General features: G+C 44.9%; 1 protein-coding gene across 3 annotated transcripts in view; it reads left to right on the forward strand.

The window, feature by feature from the left end:
- Positions 1 to 27,449, forward strand: part of GRB10 (growth factor receptor bound protein 10) — a 254,495-nt gene that overhangs the window by 103,044 nt on the left and 124,002 nt on the right. The window contains exons 1-4 of one of the 3 annotated variants that reach the window (XM_045286356.1): positions 1,073 to 1,139; positions 1,675 to 1,772; positions 15,761 to 15,980; positions 21,359 to 21,500. In XM_045286356.1, coding sequence (XP_045142291.1) covers positions 1,763 to 1,772; positions 15,761 to 15,980; positions 21,359 to 21,500 — 372 coding nt within the window. In that variant the 5' untranslated portion in view covers positions 1,073 to 1,139; positions 1,675 to 1,762. Of the gene's footprint in view, positions 1 to 1,072; positions 1,140 to 1,674; positions 1,773 to 15,760; positions 15,981 to 21,358; positions 21,501 to 27,449 lie in introns of those variants that run through there. The other 2 variants (XM_045286355.1, XM_004708038.3) reach the window with 2 other exon arrangements.

Below are 27,449 nucleotides of genomic sequence, written 5' to 3' on the forward strand. Positions count from 1 at the left end.
GCGAAGTGGCGAGGGTTCACTGTATAAGCCTCATTTTTCACCCTTGGAGCAGCTGGTGGTTTGGAACTGTAGCCCTGAAGGTATACAGTGTAATGTGTGATCCACTATGCCACTAAGGCTCCTGATTGTTAGTAAGCCTTCCTCCAATCCTAATGTCACATTCCTCTTCATATAATTCAGCTTCTTGGATTATTTGCTTAGCAGCAGATTGAATCTTTACTAGAATTGATAGTCTTATCCTCTACCCCTGAGCTGTTGGTGGATTGCACCAAGCATGTGGTAGGCAGCTTAGTGCACAATCGACTGCCCCACTAGAGCTGTTTTTGCTTTGCCATACACTTGATTGTCATTCCAGTTTATTTTTGCATTCCCTGAAAGCAAGCAACGTGCTTTCTTTCAAATCTTTGCAGTAGATGTTATCAAAAACGGCTCCTAATTCCTGGGGAACCCCCACACAAAGGGACAAAACATTATTCTCATGATCATTTTCAAGGCAGATCGTGTAGTCCTGAACTTTTCATTGACAGATGTTCAGAAGTGGACCACCACGTCTTTCTGCAGCCCGTTTCCTGGAAACTCTCCTGTAAGCTGTTTAGCATCATAGCGACTCATAAGACAGGTGGTGACTACATTTCAGGTGCATTTTCTGGGACTTGAACCAGGAATTGAACATGCATAGAGGATGAAAATTATACCCCATATCCATTACCCTCTGGTGGCTAAGAAATCAAGGCTTTACCAATAGTTGTGTTAACTTTGGACAAGTAGTGTAACCTCTCTATGCCTTAATTTTCTATCTGCAAAATGGAGATAAAAGTATTTAGCTCATGGATGTAGTGTAAGAATGAATTAAATGCCATATGTGATTGCTTCACACAGTGCAAGATTCTTGTTTGGCTCCTCCCTCCCTACCACAATTTCCCTATCTAAATTAGACAAGGAGTATTGTTAAATGGAATACTGAATTTGGCTTTGTTGAGTGCTTAGTGTCTGGGCTTCTTTGAGTCACACTACAGTCAATGCATACCTTGCAAACACTTACATTTGGAAATGGAATCCTTTTCAGGGCAGTCCCAGCACCCCACTGGGTGTGGTCACCCTTTGACTTCATACTGTGGCCTCTGCCTGGGCTTTCCAAGGTGAGTTCCCGCAGACAGGTCAAAGATCACAGTTGAAGGAGAGATAGCGATCTCGCATTGATGGTAAATGTTTATTACCTGGCAGGATAATAGGAAAAGCGAGTGGTGTCTTTGCTCAGAGATGTTTGCCTGTGTGAGTGGAGCTGGCTCTGGTGTTGGAAGCTGGGGCATTTGGGTAAAGAGAGTGTATCTAAGAGAAATGGTATTTCTGTCACTGAGGCCAGTGTTAGATTGGCTTACTTCTGGGCATCAACAGTATTGTGACTGATAAGACAAGGATTCAAGGAGAAGATATGAAGGAATGGGAGAAAGAGATCTTCTTAGTCATCTTTCCTATGACCTTGAAGTGGACCAGGTATGATCAGGTAGATAAAGGTTCATCCTGTTAGAGAAGGCTTCCTGTAGATGGATTCTGGGGCCTAAGATAGAGCCTGCACTTCTAGACACCTGCCAGCCCTTTTTAGAATTAGACAGTCTGGCATTTATTCACCAGGTGGACCGTGTGGTAACCTGCCCTTTTGGTGTTTTTTCAAAGAACTAAAGGATGGGAGACACAGCAGCCTCCAGAGAGTTTGGAAACTGTCTGGCTGTCTGATTTTCTGGAAAATTCTACAGCTTACTTTATGGAGGCTGGTGAGTTCTTTTTTTTTTTTTTTTCATTGATTCAACTAACATTTTCAGAGTACCTACGGTGTGTCACATGTCAGATGAAGCCACAAGGCAAAAATGGAAGAACAGGTAGTTTTAGCCTTCTGGAAACTCAAGTTTAGTGAAAATGATGTCAATAGAAAATTTTAAAAAATTACAATAAGACTCAAATTTATTGAGGAAGAAGCTAAAGTGTACAAAAGAGGCTGCATCATTTTTGGAATTGGACAGACCTGAATTTGACTTTACTTTTGATGGTAGAGTGACTCAGATCCTCAAGTGTCCCATCTGAAATACGATAAAATAACCACTTTGCTAGTTTGGCAGGAAGATTAGACATAGCTTAAGAGAAGTGCCTAGCATAGAACTTGACAATTTGTAGGTATTTAGAAAGTGGTAGCTCTTGTTTACTATTAACTTTAATAATTACAGGGTTATATGGTTTAATTATAATGGCATACAAAGAATAATTGAGGGTTATAGTGTTGTTGTTAGTTGCTGTTTAATGAATTCCGACCCATGACTTGAGTTACATCATTGAATTGCTCCATAGGATTTTTGTGACTGTGATCTTAATGGAAACATCACCAGGCCTTTTCTTCCCCATCCATCACTGCACTGGGTTTGGACAGTCAAACTTCTCACTGCCATCAAGTTGGCTCCAACATGTGGCAACCGAATTGGGCAGGGCAGGACCACCCCATGGGCTTTTGAGACTGTAACTCTTTACAAAAGTAGAAAACCTTCTCTTTCTCTCACAGAGTGGCTGGTGGTTTTGAACTACTGACCTTGCAGGTAATAGGCCAACACGTATCCACTACACTACCAGCCACATGCAAACCATTGACACCAGTGAGAAACTTTGGGTGACTTAGAGAGACTGAAAATGCAAACAGGCATCATCTTGTTTTCTCATGAGCTCAGCTGTGAGTGTCCCCATCTGTACCTGCTGCACTGGAGTAACTGCCCATCCGAATCCGGAATCTGAAAGGAGCAGCTTCATGAGAATCCTTGGGAAGTATTCAGAAGGTGCCACTTATACATATGCTTTTATTTTCTTTAAAAAATAGTACTTAGAAAAAGAAGGAAGGCCCCACCCAGGAGCACTATTTATCCTTTCATCCCCTGCCACAGAGCTGCTGTTTCTGATACTGGCTGGGCCCCTGGCCACCTCCTTCAGCAAGCACAGTCACCTAGGCGACCCTGCCCACCAGGCAGGTTTGAGAAGACGTATTAGGATAATCCTTGGCCCCTACTTCCCCGTACTGAGCTGTATCTTCTCTGTCAGGTTATACTGTGTCTCCATCCACATCCTGGAAAGCCAGCTCCGCTGTGTTGGGCATTTTCATTCTGGGAGAGGTGCCATGTTTTAGAATAGCATGCTGCCTTTCTCCTAGAACAACTTTCCTCCTTCTGATGCCTTCGAATTTGAGCTCTTCTCAGAGCCGAATGCCCTCTACTTGACTGCCCTGTGTGTAAACAGAGATCTCATTTTCAAATTCTTCTCTTCTGCCAAGTAATGAGCATGACCATCCTAGGAGAAGTTCTGGCCTCTCGGATCCTTTTATACACTGAGAACTTTATTAACCATCTACCAAGGTTCGCTTTATCCCAGGACACATACTGCCCCCTGTGCTTCCTTTTACTTGTCCCTAAACCCTGGACTCTCAGGGGTTCTTCCTTTTACACATAATCTGTACTCCTTCGTCTTCCATTTGTTGCCGTTTAACAGCAGCAGGTTTTAGCTTCTTCGCAGAGTGAATTTTTTTCCAGAGGTAGTAAAAGAAGTTTCATATCCGTCCTTGCTGCTGTATTTTTAGCATGGCTGTTCTTTTTCCCCCCCAAAGCTTGTTGCTTAAGACTTCAGGTCATTTAAGTGGCAAGGATTCTTGTCTCTTGTGTTGGCATCTGGATTTATCATACCTGGGACAATGTTGACTATGTAGTTGGTGCTTAGAAAATATTTGTTGAATGAAGAAATATTGAATGAATTTAAAATTCATTGAATTAAAATCCCAGAATCATTGAGTATGAGAGTTGAATGGGATAATAAAGATTCCCTTGCAATATAATTTTATCTTTGACAAAACGGACTTTTTAAGCTAGCGACTGCAGACTTTTGGACAGTATCCTGGATTTTCCCTCTCTGATTCCAGTGTGCTTTCACTAATGTTATTAGGGTGGATGGAAAATGAGAACCATCCAGAATGACTAGTTATTTATATAGTGTTTCATAGGACCCAGGCTTCAGCCTGAATTACGATGTCGTGGAAGAAGGAGGAATTAAAATCAGAAGGCTGAGCTGAAACAGATTAAATTGCTATGGAACACTTGAGGAAGATAGGTAATCGTTTGCCCTTTAAAAAGTGATCTTTTGTGGATATGTTTCTTTTCCTCTTGCTCCAGAAATGAGTACTAATCAGACAAATAGAAATGGCACAGCTGCTTCATAGTTTTCAGTGTCATTTATAGTTTAAGGTAATTCATTACCTCCTTGATCCTCGTTTGGCTGGTCAGAACTTTTTGGTCATGGAAAATTTCTGTTCTGTTTTGTTCCTGTGCCACTGTGCAGAATCCAAACAGCTTAAAAGCTCTGCAAGAGACTTTCGTAATACACAGGTGCATCCTTGCAACAAGGTGTCAATATAAAGTCTAAGAGCACAGGATAATTTACACACTTTTGTGGGGTTGTGCTCACTGAACATGAGATGCCAGCTCTTTGATTTTAGTGAATGGAATCATTTTAGGAAACTGAATAATTTTTTTGTTTTTACAAAATTTTAGAGTTTCCTGAAACATAGATTATAAAATAAACCCTACTGGAATAAAAGTACGATGATTCACCATAATCTCTTATTTTACACACACACACACACACACACACACACACATTTTTTTTGTTTGTTTGTTTTTTGGGTGATTAAAATAGAATTGTTTGACTTCATGATGTTTGCATTTGATTCTGAGATTTGGTCTGGACTGTGTGGCATCTCTTCTCTTTGGTGTGGTTCCATCTCCTGGGCCGTTGCATAGCCCCGTCTGCTTTTTCTCTGAGCTTCAAGAGTGTCTGCCATCGGCGTTCTTGGCCATGTAGACTTGATGGGCTGTTAGCAGTTACCAGTAAGAGTGGGTCAAGTGACTCCATTTGTATGGATTCGCTTTGTTGAGTCTTGGTTGGTGGTTGAGTCTTACATGTGTCCTTATAAAATTATCAGTTTAAGTAAACCATCCTTTCTACATCCAAGCCCTGGTATTTTCAATTGCCTTTATATGCTTTTGAAAATTGGAAATTGAATAAGGAAGATAAAAGAAAAACGGACACATTTGAACTGTGGTGTTGGCAAAGACAATTAAAAGTACCACGGACCGTCAAAAGAACAAAGACGATGCTCTTAGAGGAAAGGATGGCTTGATCTCACGTGCATCAGCCATGTTCTCAGGAGAGACCAGTCTGTTCTTAGAGGAAAGGATGGCTTGATCTCACGTGCATCAGCCATGTTCTCAGGAGAGACCAGTCCCCGGAGAAGGAAATCATGCTTAATGAAGTAGAGGGTTGGAGAAGAAGAGGAAGACCCTGGACACAATGGATTGGCACTGTGGCTGCAAATGTGGGCTCACACATGAGAACAGTTAGGAGGATGGTGCAGGACCGGGCGTTGTTACCTTCTGCACGCAGGATGGCTGTCCGTCGGAACTGGGTCGACTCCACGTAGCGACAACAACGCTGTCCACATCCAAATGGACAGTGGAGAAGCATCCGTATCCATATGTTCATGCTTGTTTATGTTAGAAAATGGAATTCATTTTGATTGTAACTTCATCAGGGAATCTACAGCAGTATCCAAGTTCATTAGCAAGCTCATGCGCTCCTCGTTTCACGTTGAGAAATTTGCACAAGTGGTGTCTGTGTGATGCAGATAGGTAACCTGCTCAGCTGCCAGCAGAAAGGTTGGAATGTCGAGTCTGCCTGGAAGCACCTCCGACATAACGTCTTGGTGATCGGCTTCTGAAAGTGCATCCATTGGAAACCTTGTGGAGCCCGGTTGCCTTCTGACACAGGGCCGCGTGCGTTTGGAATCAGCTTGTGGTGACTGGCCTAACTGCAGAAACAAATCCTTGCCGTCCCGCCGTTATTTTGGACTCACCTTTGACCCTTTCTCATCTCTCTGTTGTGGGTTTTTCTTGGTACCTTCTTTTGCCTACTGACTTGGTCGTTGCCTGATCTCTTAGATTCAATACTTCTGCTATGGAAGTGACCATTTAACTTTTCTCCATAATTAAAACTGGTCATCCTGACAACATTTCTGGTCGGAACTACATTATCGTCCAGGGAGCATACCCCAGCACTGGATGCTAGGAATGGCATCAACACCTGGCTTGCCTCACGCTTGTGGCATTGATAGAATGAAGGGGGCCAGATGTAGGAGAGCATGCTGTACAGTACAGACGGAAAAGGAGTGGGTGGGAGGGGATGTTGTGTCACCATGGAGGTTCATCTTAGAGAGGAGCTGCCCTGTGAGGGCCCTCGCGGGCTGCTGCACTGTGAGGCAGGAGGGAAGGAAGACTCTCCGAGAGATGTCCTTTTTCTGTCAGAAAGGGTGATGTCTGAAGCAAATGACAACAAACGGGAGGGATAAATTAAAAACCCAACCCAGCCCTTCGCGATGAAGTCAATCCTTCTTCATTGTAAACTCCCCATCCTCCCCACCCCAACACAGACTTTCTGAGATTTTGTAAATCTCTATGGGATCAGACAGAAATTTCATTTCTACAGACTGGTGGGTTTGAACTAACAACCTTGTGGTTAGCAGTCTGATTCTCACCTCCTCCTAGAGGGACCTCCTGTGGTCAGGTCATCCAGGAGCCAAGTCCGTGAACTCCGAGTCTGTGGCCATAGCATTGCTATGATTTGGAATCAACAAGGTGGCATTGAGTTTGCCTTTCTTTGGCCGGAATTTTAATTTGAGGTAAGTGTGGGAAGAGGTGCTTCTTAAATGGGCCCATATCTAGTAACTGGACAGAAGTGTTCATTCACGGTCTTGGAGAGTATTCAGGTTATAACACATTCCAAATATACTGCAATTGATCTCTTAAAAGGTTTGTTTTTAATCATTTTATTGGGGGCTCATACAACTCTTCTCATAATCCATACATACATCCATTTTGTCAAGCACATCTTAAAAAGTTTTTAAAGGGCAAAGTACTTTAAGGACTTGGGTCTTCTACCATGGACTGCTAGAACAACAAACAATTCTGTCATGGAAGAAGTACACCACATGGCTCTGTAGAAGTGAGGATGGTGGAATTTTATCTCATACTTCGGATATGTTATCAGGAAAGACCAGACCCTGGAGACAGACATCATGGACCCAAAATGAGATGATTTGAAATGGTGACAACAGTAGTGGACTCAGACACAGCAGTACCGTATATATTCGAGTATAAGCTGACCCGAGATGATTTGAAATGGTGACAACAGTAGTGGACTCAGACACAGCAGTACCGTATATATTCGAGTATAAGCTGACCCGAATATCAGCGGAGGCACCTAATTTTACCACAAAGCTGCATTAACAGTGTACTGAAAAACTCGGCTCATCCACGAGTACGTACAATAATTGTGTGAATGGCACAGGATGGAATACTGTTTTCTTCTCTTGTATGTAGGGATAAGTTGGATCTGAATGGACAGCACCTGACAACAATTCTTGGGCAAGTATGTCTTCCGGATCAGATAGGGTTCCCTTCTCTTGCTACAGGGCCATGCTGGACTCTGCTGCCGACTCCTCCCATGCTACCTGGACCTAAAAGGCTCTTTTGCCACCACAGAACTTTGGCCTGTGCTGCCCAGGGAGTACTGTGTGCACTCATTGCATGAAGCTTTTCTTGTGCTACACATGCAGGTGTTACAGCTCTTTTAACTCTGAACGCACACCTTTTGCCCAAAGATGCCTGCCTTCACCCTGCTGTAGAAGGCCCCTGCACAGAATACTACAAGGATATCCACCCCCAACACGTCCACCCCCATAGATTACATGCAAGCCACTACCCTGCATTGGTAACTGTTCACAGTTCTTTCCTATGAGCTCTGCCTGGGGCTGCTTAGCTCTTTCTCAGTGTGCTGATAGGTCTACCACGCCCCCTCCCAGCTATGTCTCCCACAGCCACCACCTCACTCCATGGTTCAACAAGCCCACCTCTGCTGTCTCTCTCCATAGCACATCATCCTTAGTGTTGCTTCCCGGCCTACCCTCCCCCCACCCCTACCCGATTCTAGGGGGTTCTCAACACAGGGACCACTGGCCCTTGCTCCACTCTAGACACTTATGGTTGTGAAACCCCTCTGAGCCTCTGGGAGATTGGCCTTTATCTGAGCAAACTCCTTGCCAACTTGAATGCATGGTCTTCCATCTGAAATTTGGTCTTTCAATTTGCTTAGAAAACTGACAGTCTCTTATAAGATTGTGGCCCAACCAATCATTTTGACAAGAGTTACAAGACTATGGCTAAAAAGGCCATATAAAAACGTTGTAAAAGGTGATCTGTCTATCGAGTGTTGGCACCAAAGAGAGGTGAGGACCCCTAGGTGACTCCCATTTGGCAGCCACGCGGATCCCTGTTTGTAACCTGTTACCCTGGTCACAGTGAGCCATTGTGGACTCACGCTAGCAGCACTCATACTGCCTGATGCGTGTGGAGGTGACATAATTCCTAAAAGCAGCTAATGACAACTCTTTGCAACATAATAGTCAGATCTGCATGAGGATGGCTAGACAACAGTTTATTTTGTTATACTTCGGGTCTCCCTCACTTGTGGGCCCATCTGAAACAGTTAACAGCAGTATCACATAGATGTAATAATAATTCCTATCTCAAGTAACTATTTTGAGAAATAATCACTAAACAATGAATGTTAGAATCTTTAGGAACCTGGACTTACTCAATGGCAGTGGGTTTGGGCATCACCAGCCCACCAGCCAAACCAGCTCAAACCCACAGCCTCTCTGTGGGAGAAAGATGTGACAGTTGACTACTGTATTGACTTACAGCGTTGGAAACCCTGTGAGATCTGTGTTAGTCAAGTTTGACTAGAGAAATAAATCCAGAGACAATCATATAAGTGTAAGAGAGAATGTTATATCAAAGAGCAATTGTACATTAAGAAAACAGTCCAGATCAAGTCCATAAGTCCCATATCAGCCCATATGCCCAATGTCAACCCATCAATTCCTCTTCAGACTCACAAAACACATGCAATGACACCGGACACAGGAAGCTCACAGGCCAGTGGGTGGAAAGTCTTTTGGATCCAGTGCAGTGGGAACATCTCGACGCTGGCATGGGTTTCCACATCGTTCCTCCAGCTCCAGGGCTCTAGTGTAGCTCCATCTATCTTGTCAGCAGGAATGTCTTGCAGGGAGAGTGTGTGTGTGTGTGTGTCCTACCTCCAGCGAGCTATTTATCTCTGTGGTGCCTCCAAATGAGGTCATCAAGCTGTGACCTGATTGATAGGCTAGACTCCACCCCTTCGCAAGTTGACATCAGATTATGTAACGACTGCAAGAACCCTACTCTGTCCTAAACGGTCAGTATGAGTTAGAGTCAACTTGATGGCAGCGGTTAGTCGGCTGTTCGGGGAAACAAATCAAGGCATCTGGGCAGTGCCTCAGTATCCTAGAGAGTCCTGGGGAGCTTTTGAAGGCATCTTACCGCATCTCACACTGCACTTCTTTATCTTCCTAACCTCAGCTCACGGCACAGTCCACAGACTCCGTCATGCACTGATAACAAAGACTCACCTATTTCTCCTCTGCATGTTGCTAGGCACAGGTCTGGTGCCAAGTCTGGGCTTGTTCAATCTAAAGATCATCTTTATATATATACTTCAATATCCATTAAGTGCGGTACTTTATGTCTCTATCTAAATATATATTTAAGGAGGGCAGGTTGTGAATTTCATGAAAGCAGAGAATTGATGGTCTCCATATTTTGTATTATGTGCAGAGCTTGTTGAGTAGGACCCTGAAAACGTAGCAGCACTCACAGCATAAGGTGGAGCTGATGAAGGACTCCATGCTTGGTAAAGTAAGGGATCCGTGGGAACGAGGAAGACTGAATGCGTTGGATGACACAGTGGTTGCAACAGTAGACTCAAACCCAGCAGTGATGGTGAGGGTGACCCAAGGCCAGGCATCGTTTTATTTTGTCACACGTAACGCCACTAAGACTCAAAGCTGGCATGACAGCACCTAACAACTACAGCAGAAGCTTCATTGTGGTGCAAATGGTTCCCACAGTGCTCAGCTGCTAAGTGAAAGTCTGCACGTTTGAATTCACTCAGCGGCACCTTGGCAGAGAGGCCTGGAAATCTAATTCTGAAGAATAAGCCTACGGAAACCCTGTGTGATGTGCAGCACCAAGTGTTTGTATGTCTGCATTTACCTGTGCTGGAAATCTGTCCGTGAATGTGCTGGGACATATGGGGGCAACGATTATGAAAATGTCTTAGACAGAACCTTATCCTTCGACCAGAAGTTGGTCTCCGGGTTTGGGTGCTCATGACTGTTGTCTCAGGGACCCCAAGATCAGGTGACAGAACAGTCGACAGTGACAGGGTTTTACACCCTGCCTTGGTAGACTGTGACTGTGGTCTTAAGCGTTCATAAGCACTCACCTATTAAATAGCCTGTCCCTGTCCAGAGGAAATTGAAAGACACATGGGAACAATTCGACTAATGGATGACCCTGAGCCAGAACTACTTAGTGCCTGGCCATCACTACCCGCTGCTTTGAAAGCGATCAAATTGAAAGGTTCTGGATTAAGTGGGAGTGAAATGGGGAACACAGATCAAAATCATTATAAAAACCCTAAACACACCTTTGCTTACTGATCACATACAGACTGGTAGAACTCCACAGACTCTTAGTCGCTTGTCAAGTCTGGAAATAAACTCACCCACGTGGTTCTCAACCAAACAATAGATCTATAAGAGGAACAGGATGCCTAGCGAGATATACACACCTCAGAATAATCAACTATTTGAGATCAAAGAGGCAGTGTTTACTCAAGGACAAAGTTCATAAAGGTTAGGAAAGAAGGTGGAATGGAAACCGGAAACGCAGCAAGTGGGCGAAGCGGTGTGACATTGGGAGGACTGCAATCATGAATCAAAATGGAAGAAATACTGAATATAAAACGCCTGGTCTGCTCTATCAACCTTCACCCAACTCACAATAAAAAGGTAAAGGAAAATCTTTTTGGTACACAGTTATACTCTGACCCACATGGATTGCATGAGTCAGTGTTGACTCAACTGGCAACTGCTTTTAAAGGTTCATGTGGAATTTGGAGGGGATTCCGGTGGAACTTGAGATCCAGCTAAGTACGTCTGCGGTCTTGCTGGATGCATCTTCCTGCGTTTGCACGAAGCAAGTGGAAAGCATCCCAGGGAAAATGACTACCCTGGCCTGATCTGAGTTACTGAGAGCAGTGAGTTGATTTTAGCTTAGTCTCACCACATTGTAGCAGGACATAGATTTATTTTTGTATTGCTAATAATCTAGATGCTTTCAGTGAGCCTTTCTGTCCATGAAACCTGTAGATCCCAGCAGCGAGGAAGGGGCTTTATGAATTCACATGTGCACTAAACCCGGATGGAGCCCAGGAACTGCCTCATAAAGTATATAGACCTCACTCTGTCAGTTGTATGTGATTGTGAGGAAAAACTCAAGTTCTCAATAGCTCTTGAATTCATCAGTTGTTTTGTTCATACGTATGAGGAGGCTTTTGAAAACGTTTATGGAGAAATTGAATTAGGGATCATGGATTTTTTCCTATAAAATTTTTGAAGCCCACTTGCCCAACTAATACCATTTGCCCATAAGCCAATTCTGGGTTATGGTGATCCCAGGCATGACAAAGTATGCTGGAATTCTCATGTGGATACTAAAACGTCAGGTATGGATCCTATGCAACATTTGTGAATAGTCTTCTGTATATCTTGGAGAAATAAAATTGAGGATTTGGGAGGACCCTGGTGGCACAGTGTGTATTACATGATGGGATATAACTGCAAGGTCAGCAGTTCAAAATTACCAGCTGTTCCACTGGAGAAAGACGAGACTTTCTGCCCCCCAATACAGGTATATGGCATAGGCTCTGAAACCCATAGGGTGGTTCTGTGTTACAGGGTCACTATGAGTCAGCATCAACTGGATGACAGTGCATGGGTTGTTGTTGGTTTTTTTAATTTTTATATTCTGTGCTACCTCAAATGCTCACTTCCTGTAAGAACCACTGAAATAAAGTATTGTATTAAAAAAAGATACGATTTGAACATTATATTTGTATTTCTACTTGGAATTATGGTAAAATGATTTTTTCTCATCTTTGCTGAATATCTTTAAATATCCTGAGCAAGAATAAAGGAAAATACTCCCACTGTGTCATACATGGTTCACTTGTTATACTTACTTATATCAACATATATAAAAAATAATTCTACATACTCAAACTACAGGTAGTCCTGAATTTATAAACCAATTTCTTTTCTGTCTATCTTTATGTTGAATCTGTACAAGTTGGAACTGTGAAGTATAGTACCTAGTGCCAGCTAGAGAAAGGTTTGTCTTGGTATGTAGGGTGCATTTCTATGTAAATAAAACATGGAAGAAATGCTTACAGATACACTAACATCTTTGTAGCAAAAAAATACAATGATAATAATATATTGATACTTGTTGGAAAGCAGAGTGTGTTACTATGAATTATAGTAGGGACCTCAAATGTTTAAAATAATCAGCTTTATAGGGTTCACATTCACAACCTGGGGACTGTTTGTACTTGGGATTAAAATAGATGAGTATAGGAAATTAATATTAAATTATGTTTGCACTAAGCTTTATTGCTTAGATGCCAACAAAAGTAGCTGGCCAAGTGCAGCTGGTCTCTGTTTAAACACTTTTGCAGGCGCTGGACTTTGGACTCCTCTCCAGGTGGAAATGTGTAAGCACTTTGACGATGACACGGGTATTTGCAACTTCGCCTATCTAGTGCCATCTGTCAGTTTCTTCTGAGATTGAATGTCTGTACCTTTCCTTCATAATGTATCACCCCCTAGAGTTTTATCATTTTAAGACTTCTCCTACCCAGACACCATCGTGGCTCATTATTTAACAGGGAGGAAAGAGTGATAGTGGAGAAAATAGAGACGGCATTGGATTGTAAGTGATCTTTACGCAGTTATGAAGATAGGAACACTGTGAATCAGATTTAAGTTGGCGGCGAAGGAAGGGCATTAATGAGGAATATGAAGAAGACACTAGATGGCGCTGTAAACTAATACATGAACAGTGACGGAGGCAGGGGGTGGCCGGACATTAACTCCTCTTCTGTTAGTTCCCTCTCTCTTCCTCGACAGTCTGGCATTTTGTTCCTGTCCCTTTCCTTGTCAGCATGCTTCATTTGATTTATGTAAGACATTCCCTTATATTAATCAGTGAGCATTTCACTGTATTTATATCCCGTGTTTTTGAACTAAACTAGCTTCAGTTTGCTAATGACAGTGAAACTATACAGATGTATATTTGAGATAAGGAGTGATTCAAATATTTGGGACAATATCAATGTCCAATTTTGGATTGGGTTAAATAACTATTAATAACTTTATTTATATTTATGGTATTTGACCCATATTTTTGTTGTGAATACTTCTTTATAAATCTAGGATGTAAAAAGCTATATGTCAAAATCCCCCCCCTTCAATTCCAGTATTTATTCCCAGAATATATTGATGTGCCATCTCACAGATTCCTGTGGGCTTGGCATGAAGGGGAGGTAGGTTATCACTGAATAGACAATCTTCCACATTCATTTCCAGAAGTGTCTGGAAGTGTTTTGTTAATACCCTGTTTATTTGACTTCCCCCGCTTTAATTACCCTGCATGAAGGCTTTCACAAATGGGCGATTATTGGTCCCCCAAAGTTCCCGGGTCTAGAAAAGTATTTAGCAGTTGACCACATACATAAAATTGGGGCGGAAGTTCTTATTGTGGTTAACTAGTTTATAAGTCATATGGGATGTTTGCTAAATTTGAGTGTAAGCTCATTAATATCTTTGTGAATTTTTTTAAACATTTGATCTGTTTGGAAGATTCTATCATTAGCTTTAATTTGAGTTTAAGTTTAAGTAAAATCATATATCTATATGTGATTATATTATCTAGACATATAAAATATTCATTGACTTCCCCCATAGGAAAAATTTAATTTTGTTCTATAAGAGGACATTTTTAGACTCTTCATTGCTATGAAAAGCATGTGGCTTGAGACATTTGGATATAGGGATTAGATTCAATTCCTCACCCAGTGAAGCTGGCTTTAATAAATGTATGACTTAGGTATTAGAGTAGAAGTAGTTCTGTGGACAATTCATGTCACAAGATCGTTCAAGCATTTTGAGGACATGAATCACATTTGTATTTTGATATCCAATCTCCCTTTCTATTGACTTTGAAGAACATAAAAATCATCTTAGATTCCTAAAGGGACCGAAGAAGGATGGAAGACAATGTGAACTGTCCACTGGGACAGATACAGCCAGCAGCCTTCAGAACGACTTAGGGGACAGCTACAAAGGAAAAACCAACAGAGGGAGTCAGGGCATGCATGATTTATAACGCAGGATAAAAACAATAGCCATTGTATGCGAAAGATTTCTTCTTTTAAAAAGCTTTTTTTAAATAGGAAACACTGCTGTAATTAGAAAAAAACAGACAAACCATGGAATTGCATGGAGTGCTCTCTTAGCCAGTCTGTACATGGCGTCAAGGCCAACCTGGTGTGTTACTGACGATTGATTCTGTAATTACAGTGAACTTTATGATTCACCCAGTATTGATTCTTAAATGGTCCATTAAGATAGAGATACTTACTTAGCTGTTAATAGGGTAAGTGAAAACCAGCATGTGTACTTAATTATTTTACAAAGCTTAAAGAACTATTACATATCAGCTACATGGGAATACAGTAGAGTGGCATTCATGATGAACACACTCAAGATCTCCTCTGAGCCCCCAGACTTTTGAATTCCAGCACAACGTGTGCTTTCTCTCATACTTTAAAATGCTGCAGCCTCATGAAACACTGAAATGGCAGCAGCAATTGCCTTTCTTTGGGTCGCTATTTTCCACAGTTTTGATTGTTAACAAGTAGTGCTCTGTCATTTTACACACAGGGCTTGACTAAGACTGTACAGCTACCTAGGGACCAAGGGGCATATTCATAGCTGCTGTTAACCAGCTTTCTCTCACCTAGCCCCTTTTCACCCCAGTTTGTCCAAAAAGGCAGTCTTGCTGACCTCTGAATAGTTTCCCTTGTGATCAGATTACTTATCATATGGTAATCGTTCATTATTGACTCAGCACTTTGATGATTTTAATATCTGGCCAGAGGGTTGTTATTTGATCACTTGTAACCTTAGTCAACGCAGCACCTTTCTTATGTCTGCCTGTAGAGAACACGTTTGCCGCTCTCCTTAGCCCTTCTCAATCTGTGATGGTCCTTTAAATCAGCCCCCACCTGACGCCGATTCCACCAAGTCTGGATCCCCGAGTGCATGCGACCCCTCAAGGTTTCCCGGGCTGTGGGGGCACAGTAGACACTTGATGGTTTCTGGCCCACCCTGACAGCGGATATGAGTCTGCTGAGGCGCGGGCTAAAGGAATGAGAGCAGGGAAGGCCAGTGCATGAGTGGAGCCTTGAAGCTGTTTCCTCGAGAGTCCAGTGAAAATGTGGGAGAATTTTAACTTTTGAGTCACACCTGGAATACCAATAAAAATTAATCTGTAGAATAAATGTTCCGTATAAACAGGTGCTCCTGCATGTTGAAACCTGATCACTGAGGCACACTATGGTGGAGAACCTTTGCATTTGCTAAGGTTTCCTTTTTGTCTTTGTTCTCTTTGCCGCCCAGAGGATGACGTGGATTTGGAAGCGCTGGTGAACGACATGAACTCATCCTTCGAGAGTCTGTACTCGACCTGCAGCATGCAGTCGGAGACGGTGCCCCTCCTTCAGAATGGCCAGCATGCCCGCAACCCGCTGCTCACCTTGGGGACACGGGCTCTTCAGCCACAAGCATCCCCTCGGCAGAAGGTGCAGCGCTCACAGCCTGTGCACATCTTGGCTGTCAGGTAGGAATGGGGCACTCTGACCGAACCTCCCAGAGTGAGTGGCCTTACAGAGCAGGATGCCGAGGGGGTGGACAATGTGTGGACTCCAGTGAAGGCGCCAATGAAGAGCCACCCAGGGCCTGCCTTAAAGAGCGGCTGTGTATTGTCTCCTGTAGAGCCGGACCAGGTGTTCTCTGAGGACTCCAGGGAACATCTTGTCTTGCCTCCATCCACTTCTCGTAGTGCCAGGCATGCCGTGGGGTGTGGCTGGATCTTCACCTGGCTGCTTTCCTCTGCCTCTCCTCTTTGACAAGGACACTGCTTACATGGGATCCGAACCCCCACCCTACTTCCATGTGACCTTATGCTACCTGATAACATCTTCAAAGACCCGTTTTCAAACAAGGGCATAGTCACAGGAAGGTTAGGACTGAAGCCTGTCTTTTTGAGGGGTGCAATTCAGTCCGTAACCAGAGGTGATGGTGTAGGCCCGGGGAAATCAAGAGGCAAATACACGGTTTCATTGTAATGACTCAAACCACCGAAACTTACTGCCGCTGCGTGGATGCTGGTTCATGGCTACCCTAGAGGACTGGGTAGAACTGCCCCTGTGGGCTTCAGAGACTGGAACTGTGTTGTTGTTTTTTTTAAGTTGGATTAATATCTAATATATATATATAATAAAATATCTGTATATCATACGTACTTCATATATGTGCAATCGTGCGTAGTAGAATTGTACAGTTGCGGCCACAGTTTCCAAGCATTCTATTTCTTCCCAGACTCCTCGACATCATCTCCCTTTTGTCACCCCATCCCCACCCTCCTACTGTATCTCCCCACTGAAACCCTTATAGTGCTTGCTGTTCCTATAGGTTCATCGACCCCAGGTTTCATACACTGAACCAAAGAAAAACATTCAACACACTTTCTGAGTGTGACCTCCAATGACCTCTGAGATGCACCCCAATATGAACAAACTAAAAATACAGAAACTGTTGAAAACCAGGTCAGGTCCAGCATGCATCAGAGGGGGAATCCACTGACAAAGTTTTCATTGTTCAGGTCAGATTTATGCCTTTGATCTCCTATACTCATCTCCCCAATGCCCTCTGTTTAGTAACCACTCTTTATGGGAGTAGAAATCTCTGTCTCTGTCCCAAAGAGCAGCTAGTGGTTTTGCACTGCTGACCTTGGAGATTGCAGCCCAACTCCACTACGCCACTAGGGCTCCTATTTCAGTAGTCGGTAAACTGAAGATATGTGGGCATGCCCTCTGGGTCTGACAGCATTTAGGTTCACTCTGTTACCTGGCTTAGTTGAGATGCCTTTTATTGAGCACTGGATATATATCCAAGCAATGAGCTAGGTGGATGGTTGGGAAGACCACTGGAGGAAAATCCCTACTCGGAGGAATAAGGAAGTACCATATATACTCGAGTATAAGCCAACCTGAATATCAGCCGAGGCACCTAATTTTACACAAAAACGTTCCTTAAAATGTGCTGAAAAACTCGACTTATATACGAGTATATGTGGTATGACCTGCTGAACCTCAAAGAGCCAATCCTGGACCAATAGCAGTGGCATTGTTGGGACTTGTTAGAAATTAGAATCTCAGACCCTACCGTAGAACTTGCACTTGAAAACCTTCTCCTGGGGAGTCTGAGTAGAAAGCATATCTACTTCACTGTTGAACCTCACCATAAATTCAACAAGTATGAGCGTAGATAAAAAATTGTTGCTGCTAGTTTCAGGTTTATACATGCATGGATTTATTCCAAATGAAATGTGTTTAATGCAGCCATTGGTCTTCTCCGGTAATACATTAGTCTTAGTCTCATTGGCGTGCTTCACAAAAAGGTCCAATCAGATCTCGTGCTTCTAATGATATCTACTGGGTTGGTTAAATTCAAAGCAGGTCAGGTCAGAGGTAATTGCTACTGTTAGGGAGGATCCTAAAGGTATAATATCAATAGATTTCCTCAAAAGAATGCAGGCTGATTGTGGAGGATTATTAGGAAGATATTTAAATGAAAATGAAAACTGCATTGAGGAGACAAAGTCTGGGAAGTTGCCACAGAAAACGTTTCCCGTCACAGCAGTGCATCTCCTCCCTCTTTGAGGTAGCCACGGCTGCCCTTCAAAGAATTTCTTTGGGAACCATATCCCGTCTACTCTTATCCTCTCCCTTCTGTGCCTTGCCCCTTCATGTTTCTGTTTGTTCCAAACTCACTGAAAAAGAAGGGACGTGTGAGACCCTTGAAGATGCCCACACTGCCAGCTTGGTGTGGTAGGGAGCGGAGAGCACAGAGCTCTCTGGGGCTCTTCAAGGAAGGTGTGGAGAAAGAGCGCCCCACCTTCAGAAAAGCATAGACAAGCCCGGAGGCTGGGTCAAGAGCCAGCATCTTCACGTTTTGTCTTCGTTTTGATTTAAAAAGGTCTCTGTGCGTCTCAGCATCCTGTGGACTGACTGCCATGTGCGAGCCTACAAGAGTGGCAGGAACTTGCTAGGGACACTGGGGTAGGCTCCTTGAGCATAGTACATCTCAGAACAGGCGGTCAGAAATGAAGCGCGAGATTCTGTGAGCAGCAGAGATGTCCCTAGAGGTTTTGTACGGATCATGAAGGGCTACGTGTGCCATGCGAAGTGGGAAGAGAGGGGATGTTTTTGATTTGGGGAATGATGCGCTTGGATTTGGAGTTTGGGTAGGCTGACTGTGCATGCCAGATGGATTTGGGGCAGGCGTGAAGGGATAAGTGGAAGCATAAATTGGAGGGCTAATTCTTTTTTTAAAAATCATTTTATTGGGGGTTTGTACAACCCTTATCACAATTCAGACATCCATCCATTGTGTCGAGCACATTTGTCCATTTGTTGCCTTCATCATTCTCAAAACATTTGCCTTCTACTTGAGCCCTTGGTATCAACTCTTCATTTTTCCCATTCCTCCACACTCCCCTCTCCCTCATGTACCCTTGATAATTAAAAATTATTATGATAGCTGCATGGCATGGACAGGACATAGCAAAAGTTTGGAGAGGGTAGGGACAGCTTCCCAAGCAACATCACCGTTGAGCTAGTTCTTGAAGAAGTGTGAAGGGGCAAAGGGAAATAGGGAAATGGAGTAGCAAGAAGTTTCTCAGCTTGGTGTAATGCTCATTAGTTTTGCTCTATTATTTGGAACTATTATGAAGTTAATATATTGATTTAAGTCAAACAATTAAGCCAATATATTGACTTAAGTCATACTATTAAGTCGACATACAACATTGTAAGATGTTCACATGAAAAGAAGCTTAAGTCAAAACCAAAAAGAAGTCTGTCTAGCATGTGGCCCTTGGTTAGAGGCTGTCGAATGGAATGAATGAAAATAGTGTTGGGTACATCTCCTCCCTCTTGTATTTAGCAAGTGGCATACTTCTTGTGGATGTCTTGTCAAGGCAGAACTATTGGGGGAAGAGTGGTATTTGTTATCAGCGAAAAGAAACTTTCTGGTATGTTGTCAAGATTTTATAGGACTGACTCTCATGTATTTCACACTCCGTCCTATGTGAGCAATTGTGGTGTCGTGTTTTCTGTTAATTTCCGTTTCCTGGTATCATTTCTTGGCGATTCGCGTGGATTGATAAGACAAGCCCTCCTTGACAATCCAGTTTTGTTGCTAAGAAGAAAAAGGTAAAACGTTCACATCACAAAATGGCATTCTTTAGTGACATAGCTCCTAGGAAAACATGTGAGGTGTCGGATGTTCTCATTTGTAGTAACCAGTTGTCCTGATGCCCGAGAGTCGTACTGTCCCAGGGGCCAATGAGTGGGAGCTGACCAAATCAGCAAGGCCCAACTGGGAGCCTGATACGGACTTAATCCCAGGAGGCGTGATGTAATCCACCATGGCCACAGGGCGAGGCTGCCAGAGGTATTGGGAGCTGGAGGCTCAGTGGGGGGTCCTGAGTGCTGAGAATGAGCATCTGTTCTGAAGAGGGATATTTTGCCCCTAAGAATGTGGACCCTCCTCAGGCCTCACTCTTAAGTGTTTTGTATCCTTTTTACCCCCTTTTAAAGATAGCCCTGTCCTCACAGATTATGAGTCCCTTCAATAGAATATCAGACCTAAGAAACAAGGAAAGGGTCTTCTTTGTGAATGGGGAATGAGGATGGGAGAGAGAATGGATCAGTGCCTACTGACCTAGCCCTAGCTGAATGGGAGTGAGATAAAGGGCCTAGGAGCCAAGCTAGCTCAGGTGAGTCGGTGTGGGCGAGGCAAAGGGCTGGTCCTTATTGAACTAGGCCTGAAGAAACAGAGAAAAGAGAGGGATATATGGAGCTGCTAGGGTCTGGATGCACCAGGAAAGGAAAAACAGGTTTCCATAGGACATAGTGGGCGTGTGACAAGGGATTTACTGTACACACCCTAGCTGTCAGAGTTGGAAGATCTCAGCCCTCTGTATTGGTTTGATACAAAGACTACTGCATGCAGGGCTAGCTAAAGAGAATCCTGGCTGTGAATGAATGGATCCCCGTTTTAGTCAGATTTTTACCATGCTGTGTAAAAGATACAACCTGTTTGCAGGGTTTATGTGGTGTATTCCAGTGAGGAGGTCAGGGCCAAAGCTAAGCCGTGACCAAGGCCCAATAACTGCAGCTCATGTTTTCCCCCTCTTTCCTTGAAGTGGGGTCTACAGGCTGAGCCCCAAATCCGCCCTCACATATGGAAGGTAGAGGTGCCCTTTATAAGGAAGCCCTGAAATTGTGCCAGGGATCTGTTGGCCATGACCTTCATGATGGTTACCATTGGGCAGTAGCATTGGTTTTGCTCTGACTTAGATCTTGATGTGCTGTTCTTTCGTAATGGCATCTGGTTTGCCCTGTGGAGTGTGGTTTACTGAGTTTCGAGTGTAGTAGGTTCTGCTTTCTCGGGAACAGGGGCAGGTGGCCCTAGAGAAACAAGAGGAAGGAGGAGGGCTCACAGGATTCAGACATGACTCACTGCCTGAGGCAGTATCAATGCAGTCTTTTGTGCTGTAGGGAAAATAGGTACAGGAGCATTCTTCCCAATAAATTCAGTATCAACAAGCATTTTTAAAAGATAAATAAGTATCCACTCCACAATTCAGATGAGGACATAGGACGCCTCTCTGTGTCTTTTCATTTGGTTAAATAAATACTCATTCAAGGTCCTTGAAAATTATTGTTCCCCAAGAGTGCTCTCAGAAAGGCTCTTCACACATCAGGTATTCCTTGAAAAAACTCTGCTGAGACATTAGGAGCAAATGCCACCCGTACAGCACTAACCACACCTGGTCCTCTGGGGTGTTTGTGGAGGAGGGAAGCGCCACAGGTTGGGGGTCTGAGGTTCACAGCTTTTCACAAGCACTTACTTACTCTTTCCTCCCAGACGCCTTCAGGAAGAAGACCAGCAGTTCCGGACCTCGTCTCTGCCAGCAATCCCCAACCCCTTTCCTGAGCTCTGCACCGCTGGGAGCTCCCCGGTCCTCTCCCCAGGCTCCTTGCCCCCCAGCCAGTGCACCACGAAGCAGGTGAGCATGCGCGCTGGCCGCTGGGCTCTGGGGTCTGAAGGACGTGCAGACTGATGCTGGGAGGAGGAGGAGGCGGCCCGGGATGGGCCTTTTCTCTGGTGCTTTTCTTGCTTAGCTGTTCTATGGTTGCCTTAGAAGGCTGTTTTAGTGGCGGGAATTCCAGTGTTGAAGGTGGGGATGTATCTGTTTCAGAACGAGTCTCAGAAAAATGATAAGGGATGGTGTCCTACTTACAGATTAATTTTAGTTCTCGGAAGTAATACGCCACCAAATCATCTTCCCGATCCCGACAAATGAGGTATTAAATCTCTGGCATCTTCCAAACACCGGAACTTCATTTTGTTCATGGTAATTTTAAGAGTTTCCATATTGTGTCTTGACTTTGAATATGGTCTGCTCAAAGGGGAGGCGTTTTCTCTTAACCCAGAAGGTGAGCGCCACCTTTGAGAGGATCTGTTTTCTACTATGAGGTATATATCTTCATCTTGTTAGCCTTATTTGAGGAATCTGAGGTTCAGAGAGTTTGAACAACTCGACAAAGAACAAATCGCCAGTGAGTTAACTTGCCAGGCTCCTGGGTAGAGAAATGGGCTGCAAGCTCCTTCCCCCCTCATTGGCAGGGCCTGATGATATGGGGGGTAGACCCCCTGCAGGGATGCTGGGAGCCCCAATTATGCCCCAGGGTGGGGTGGTGGTAGTAAGAGTAACAACAGCGTTATTATATTTATTGAGCGATTTGTGTCTGTAGCTCATTTACTAACTCAAAACTAGCCTGTGAGTTCGGTGTAGATGCTATCTGCATTACGCAACGGAGGAAACTGAGGCCAGCTGTAAGGGGTGCAGCCAGGACGTGCCTCGGTGTAAGTCCTAGAACTAGAAGCTGCCCAGCATGAATGGTAGAACTAGAGGGTGATCAGATATAGCTTGTCACGCTGGGGTAACTCAGAGCTAGGGGGTAAGTATACATTGTAGGGGAGAACCTGTGTAAGCGATCCAGAGCTTGGAGGGTGAGGAGGATGCATGAGTGTGGTGGTGGTAATTGACACAATGTCGTCATGTCTTCGTGCTGCCATAACAAACCCTCTGTGCTTCAATGAACACGAATGTATAATTGCCCGGCTGAGGAGGCTAGACGTCCAAATTCACTGGCTCTAGGGGCAAGCCTTTTCTGCGTCAGCCCTGGCCTGGGAGAAGATCTTCGTGTCTTTAGCTTCCGGTCCCTGGTTCCTTGGCGCTCCTCACATGGTGTGGCTTTCCGCTTCCTTCATTTGTGTCTTTGTGCCCCTTCCTGTCTCACAAACCACTGACTCGAGAGACACAAGTCCCTATTCCCGAAGCCGGTAATATCCATCCATAGAAAGGGTTATGTGAGGTTCTACAGCAGACATTTTGGGTGGGGGTACAATTAAATCAGTAACACTGGGGGATAGGTGGTACAACTGAGAGGGACCTCTCTCTCCTCAGGGGGCTGGCCACAGCACTTGAGACGTTTCTCTCATGTTGTTTGTTCTTTGTTTTCCCAACAGCAACAGCCTCTTCTCCCCTCTTGTACCCGGGCTGTTCTCAATCACGTTGAGCCAACGCTTCTTTCCTCTTCTGAGTTTTTATCCCGCTCCCTGCAGGCATGCACACTAACATCTGCTCCCTTCCCAGTGTGGCTCTCATCTGACCTCACACCCGGGCAGGTCCCATGGCAGCACTATCAAACTTAGAAGGTGAGGTCAGTGTCCCTTGTGAGGGAGCCAGCACTGGCGGGGGCCTGGCTCTGGTCCCGTGTTTGAGTACATCTGGGCTGTCTACCTCCCTGGTGACCTTCTGCGTCAAAAAAGGATCTCGACAAGCTATCTGTGGACTTGTCACTGAGGTTGTTTACAAAGCTGCCCTAAAATAAAGCCACAAAAATATTATCTGGCCGTCTCGGCAGCCGGGGAGAAAAACTGGCTTCCACCCCCGTGCACACACTCACGTTGCTAGCAGAACAAAGACTCCTGGGGATGTTGCCTGCTGAGGGTTTTCCTGGGATCAGAGCCTGTTCCCTGTGATAATGTTGTTTTGGCATCTGAGTTTCTGGTGACTGAATTCTCAAATCTACAAAGACCAGCAAGAGCACGAAGGGTTCTTTAGAAAGTCACTGTTTCTTTTTCATTTTATTTACCTGCTTGGTATGGATTGGATTGTGCCCCCTAAGGATATATGTTGTAAATCCAAGCCCCCTGACTTACAAAAGAAGCAGATCGGGCAGAGGGAAGCCCAAGGAGAGTTGGGGGAAGGGAGGTGCCACACCAAAAGAAGAGGGCCCTGGAGCAGAACCATAAGAGGACAAGGACCTACCTCCAGAGCCTCCACAGAGAGAAAGCCCACCCCTAGAGCGGACGCCCCCCAAAACTGAGCAGACAAATGTCTCTTTGTTAAGGCCGCTCATTTGTGGCATTGCCATGATAGCAGTAGACCGCAAAGACGCGCCTTCAAGGGTCCTTTCCATACCAGGTTCTGGCTGTGAATCTCAGGAAGTGTGTGGCTTCCTGGTACTGCTGGGAATGATGGCTGGGCAACCAGGCTATAGCTCCTGAAGCCTACAGATAGGATAATATTGTGTGATTCTGCTGTGCAACAAAAGGGAAGCCTTCTGGCATAATGGTTAAGCACATAGCTGCCAACCAAAGGGTCAGCAGTTCTAACCCACCAGCCCATCTGTTTTCATTAAGATGAACGCCTTAGAAAGCCTACGGAGCAGTTCTGCTCTGGCCCGGGGGGCAGTCACTGTAGGTTGGTGCCAGCTCAAAGGCCACAGGTTTGGCGTGCAAGATAGTTTGGGCGCCACTGCTTGCTTGAGGAAAGAGAAGTCTGGTGTGCTTTTTCCTTTCATTGAAAGCCAGAGGAAATCACATTTGAAGCAGCTTCCAGTCAAGAGTTCAGAAGTGGTATAAAAATAGCTCAAGTGTGCCCCGTGTATTAGGCCTTTGTGACGCTTCCTGGGGCCCTGGGGAAAAGCCTAGTCTGCCCATGAGAAGAACAAAGCGTTGTTCATCCAGGGAAGGATTGGGTTCAGTCACAAAGCCAGAGCCTCTTTAACTGCATTCTGATCATTCGTGAACAGATCCATAATGAAGGAAGGGGTTCAGGGAGGAAAAAGTAGGGATCCAAGCCTTTATGTGAAAGGAGCAACCTTACTCTTGCCCAAGGCCCTGCTTCCAAGGGATAGGGACATGACCTGCCCAGTGGAGGCACAGATGATGTGTCTGGGGAAATAAAAAAGGCTGGTGGAAGTAGCAAATTCTCCCCGGAAGAGCCAAGCAACCTTCAGTCACTGCCCAGCATTCTCCACATGAGAGGTGTCTCAGGGGAGTGGCATCTGGGCAGGCTCCAAATTCTCCTATACTGGGTGCCCCCCACCCCACCCCCCACTCCCCAGTCCTTCTTCCCAGCCTCATTATCCTGCCAAGTGCTGTCACCTCAGCTAGGGACATTCTCAGTCTTCGTGGTCATGAACATTGCTGTGTTTTATCACATTTCCAAGCTGGGAAAGACTAGATTCCGGTGAAACACTCTGTGGATCAGAAGCGTGCCATGAGCCTCTCATGTCATTCTGCCTGTCTATCCTCTGCCCACTGTCCACTCGAGATTCTCAGACCTCCGAGGCTCTGATTCCTCCCCTCGTTCAGGGTCCTGCCAGCTTGAGCCTGCTCCTGGCTAAGTTCTCTCCCAGGAACCTCTGTAAGTGCTGTGCTGGAGGAGCTGACCTCGCAGGCCCTCCCCTCTTGTGTTCCTGGCCCTGGCTGTAGTGACACCTGTTTGGGAGGAAAGGGGTTGTGCAAAGCCCACTGTACTTCTGTGCCTCCACCCTGAGCCCCAGGACACCCCAGACCTGGTGTCAGGTTATCGTTGACCCTGCTCCAACAGGAGTTCTCTGTCCTGTCTGGGAGCCACAACCTGGTGGCGTCAACTGTCCCAGATGCAAAGAGGCTGTCAGAGAGAGCACATCATGCCTTCGCCTTCCCAGAGCCCATGTGTTGGCTGCAGAGGGAGCCAGTGAGTGCAAAGCTGCATCCATACCCACCAGGCAAGTTAGGTGGCGTTGGGCAGACAGCAGCTGCCTTCAGCCCCCTGCTTCATTGTCTGTAAGATAAATCAGTGGAGACTGGGCTATCTTTGGACTCACTGTACTTAGAGAAGGGCTCCTGTGGGGGACCAGCTAGGAGGTGAGGCTATAAAGCAGGTGGCTGAGACACCTGCTCCTGCCTGCCTGTCCACAGCAGTAGTGTGTTGGGAGCTCTCACCACTGCAGTTGTATCTCCATCCCTGTGAAGGTGCTTCTCAGTGGTAACGATCGTGTGACTCTTACTCCTTAAAAATGAGGTTAGGTCCTATCGTATGTAGGAAATAAGATTAAAAGATGAAGGTGATGGGTTGCCCTCCCCTCAAGGCATTTGACTGTTTGTCGTAATGTGCTGGTGTCTTAAGGTCTTTCAGAGAAACATAACCACTAAGATAATTGATTGGTTGATTCATGCATATATACATACATACATAAACACACACAATCATACAGACACAGAGAGATATTGAGGAATCGGCCCACATGATTATCGGCCCACATGTAGGTCAGACAACAGGCTGGAGATTCAGCATTTTGTCCCAGATTGATAGGGTAGGCAGTAGAGGAGGGAGGAAATTTTTTGCAGAATGGGCATTTCGACTCTGGAGTTGCTCTTTGATCCTTTATGGCATGGACAAAGCCCACTTGCATTAAATAGGGGTAATCTGCTTTACATAAACCTATGCTAGTCATTAAACCAGCTTCTACCTATGCTGGTCACCTATGAATGCATCGTAGCAGGATCTAAACTAATGTTTGACCAAATATCAGCGTGCCATAGCCAAGCCCAGTCAACACATAAAATTCACCATCATGCTTGTTAGGGGATAAAGAAGCCGGGTGCTTAGGCCAAGTGGGTATTCCACACTGCCATTGAGTCAATGCTGACTCATAGTGATGTAGAGGACAGGGTAGAATTGTCCCTGTGAATTTCACAGACTAACTGATTATGAGAGTAGAAAGCCTAGTTTCGAACTGCTGACCTCACATATCACAGCCCAGTATGTAACCATTATTCCACCAGGGCTTCACGTGAGTAAGAATAGGCTCCTTAGTAAGCCTTGCTTTCACCAGTTTTCAGTGACCTAACCTGTCCTAACTGCTTTCACCACTTTCAGTGACTTAACTCCCTTGCAGGAGTCACCTGTAAGGGCTCATGCATCCTGGGGGTAGGGGTGGAAGGGAGCAATGGCAGGTGCAGGTGCAGGCTCCCATGTGTGTTCCATAAACCTGGCAGGACCGGTACCCATTGGATTCCACCCTGTTCAGTTCTAGCTGACTGTCTCCAGGAAGGAGTGTGGATTGCCACGTCTTTTGATGGGTCAAAAGAGACCAGAATTCACACTTGAAAAAAATAAGAATTTTCTAGATTTTGTATGTGTTTAAATATTCCCAAACCACTGTGTTGGCTAAAGCAAACACACTTGCAGGCAGATATGGCCTGTGTGCACATCCCCTTGGGTTAGATGAATCCTTGAAGACTGTGCTGTGTGTAGTACATTATTACTGCCTTTGCCTGCCAGAGTCCCTGGCATGCTGGGCACTCCTAGATGGGTCATAGGATCTAGAATCCAAAGGAGCCCAACCTTCAATAGAACAGTGGTCCAAATCTAAAAAAGGAGTTTGTTTTGTGTGACTTAGAAATGTAGTTTATACAGGCATCTAGAAAAGTCTCACGTGAAATATCAGATGTGGATGCTGTCATGTTTGTGAGGCAGAAAGATGACCCTGCCTGAAACTTCTCTGAGGGTCCAGAGTTCAATATGGCTTTTCCAAAAGAGCTGTTTTTGACCTTTCTTCAGTGACAATAGTCGTCTTCTAGCAATCGGCCGCTTTGTTGTGTCGTCTCACGC

Source organism: Echinops telfairi, unplaced genomic scaffold (assembly GCF_000313985.2).
Source record: "Echinops telfairi isolate 266 unplaced genomic scaffold, ASM31398v2 ScPeMD7_7;HRSCAF=31, whole genome shotgun sequence".
Lineage (NCBI taxonomy): Eukaryota > Metazoa > Chordata > Mammalia > Afrosoricida > Tenrecidae > Echinops > Echinops telfairi.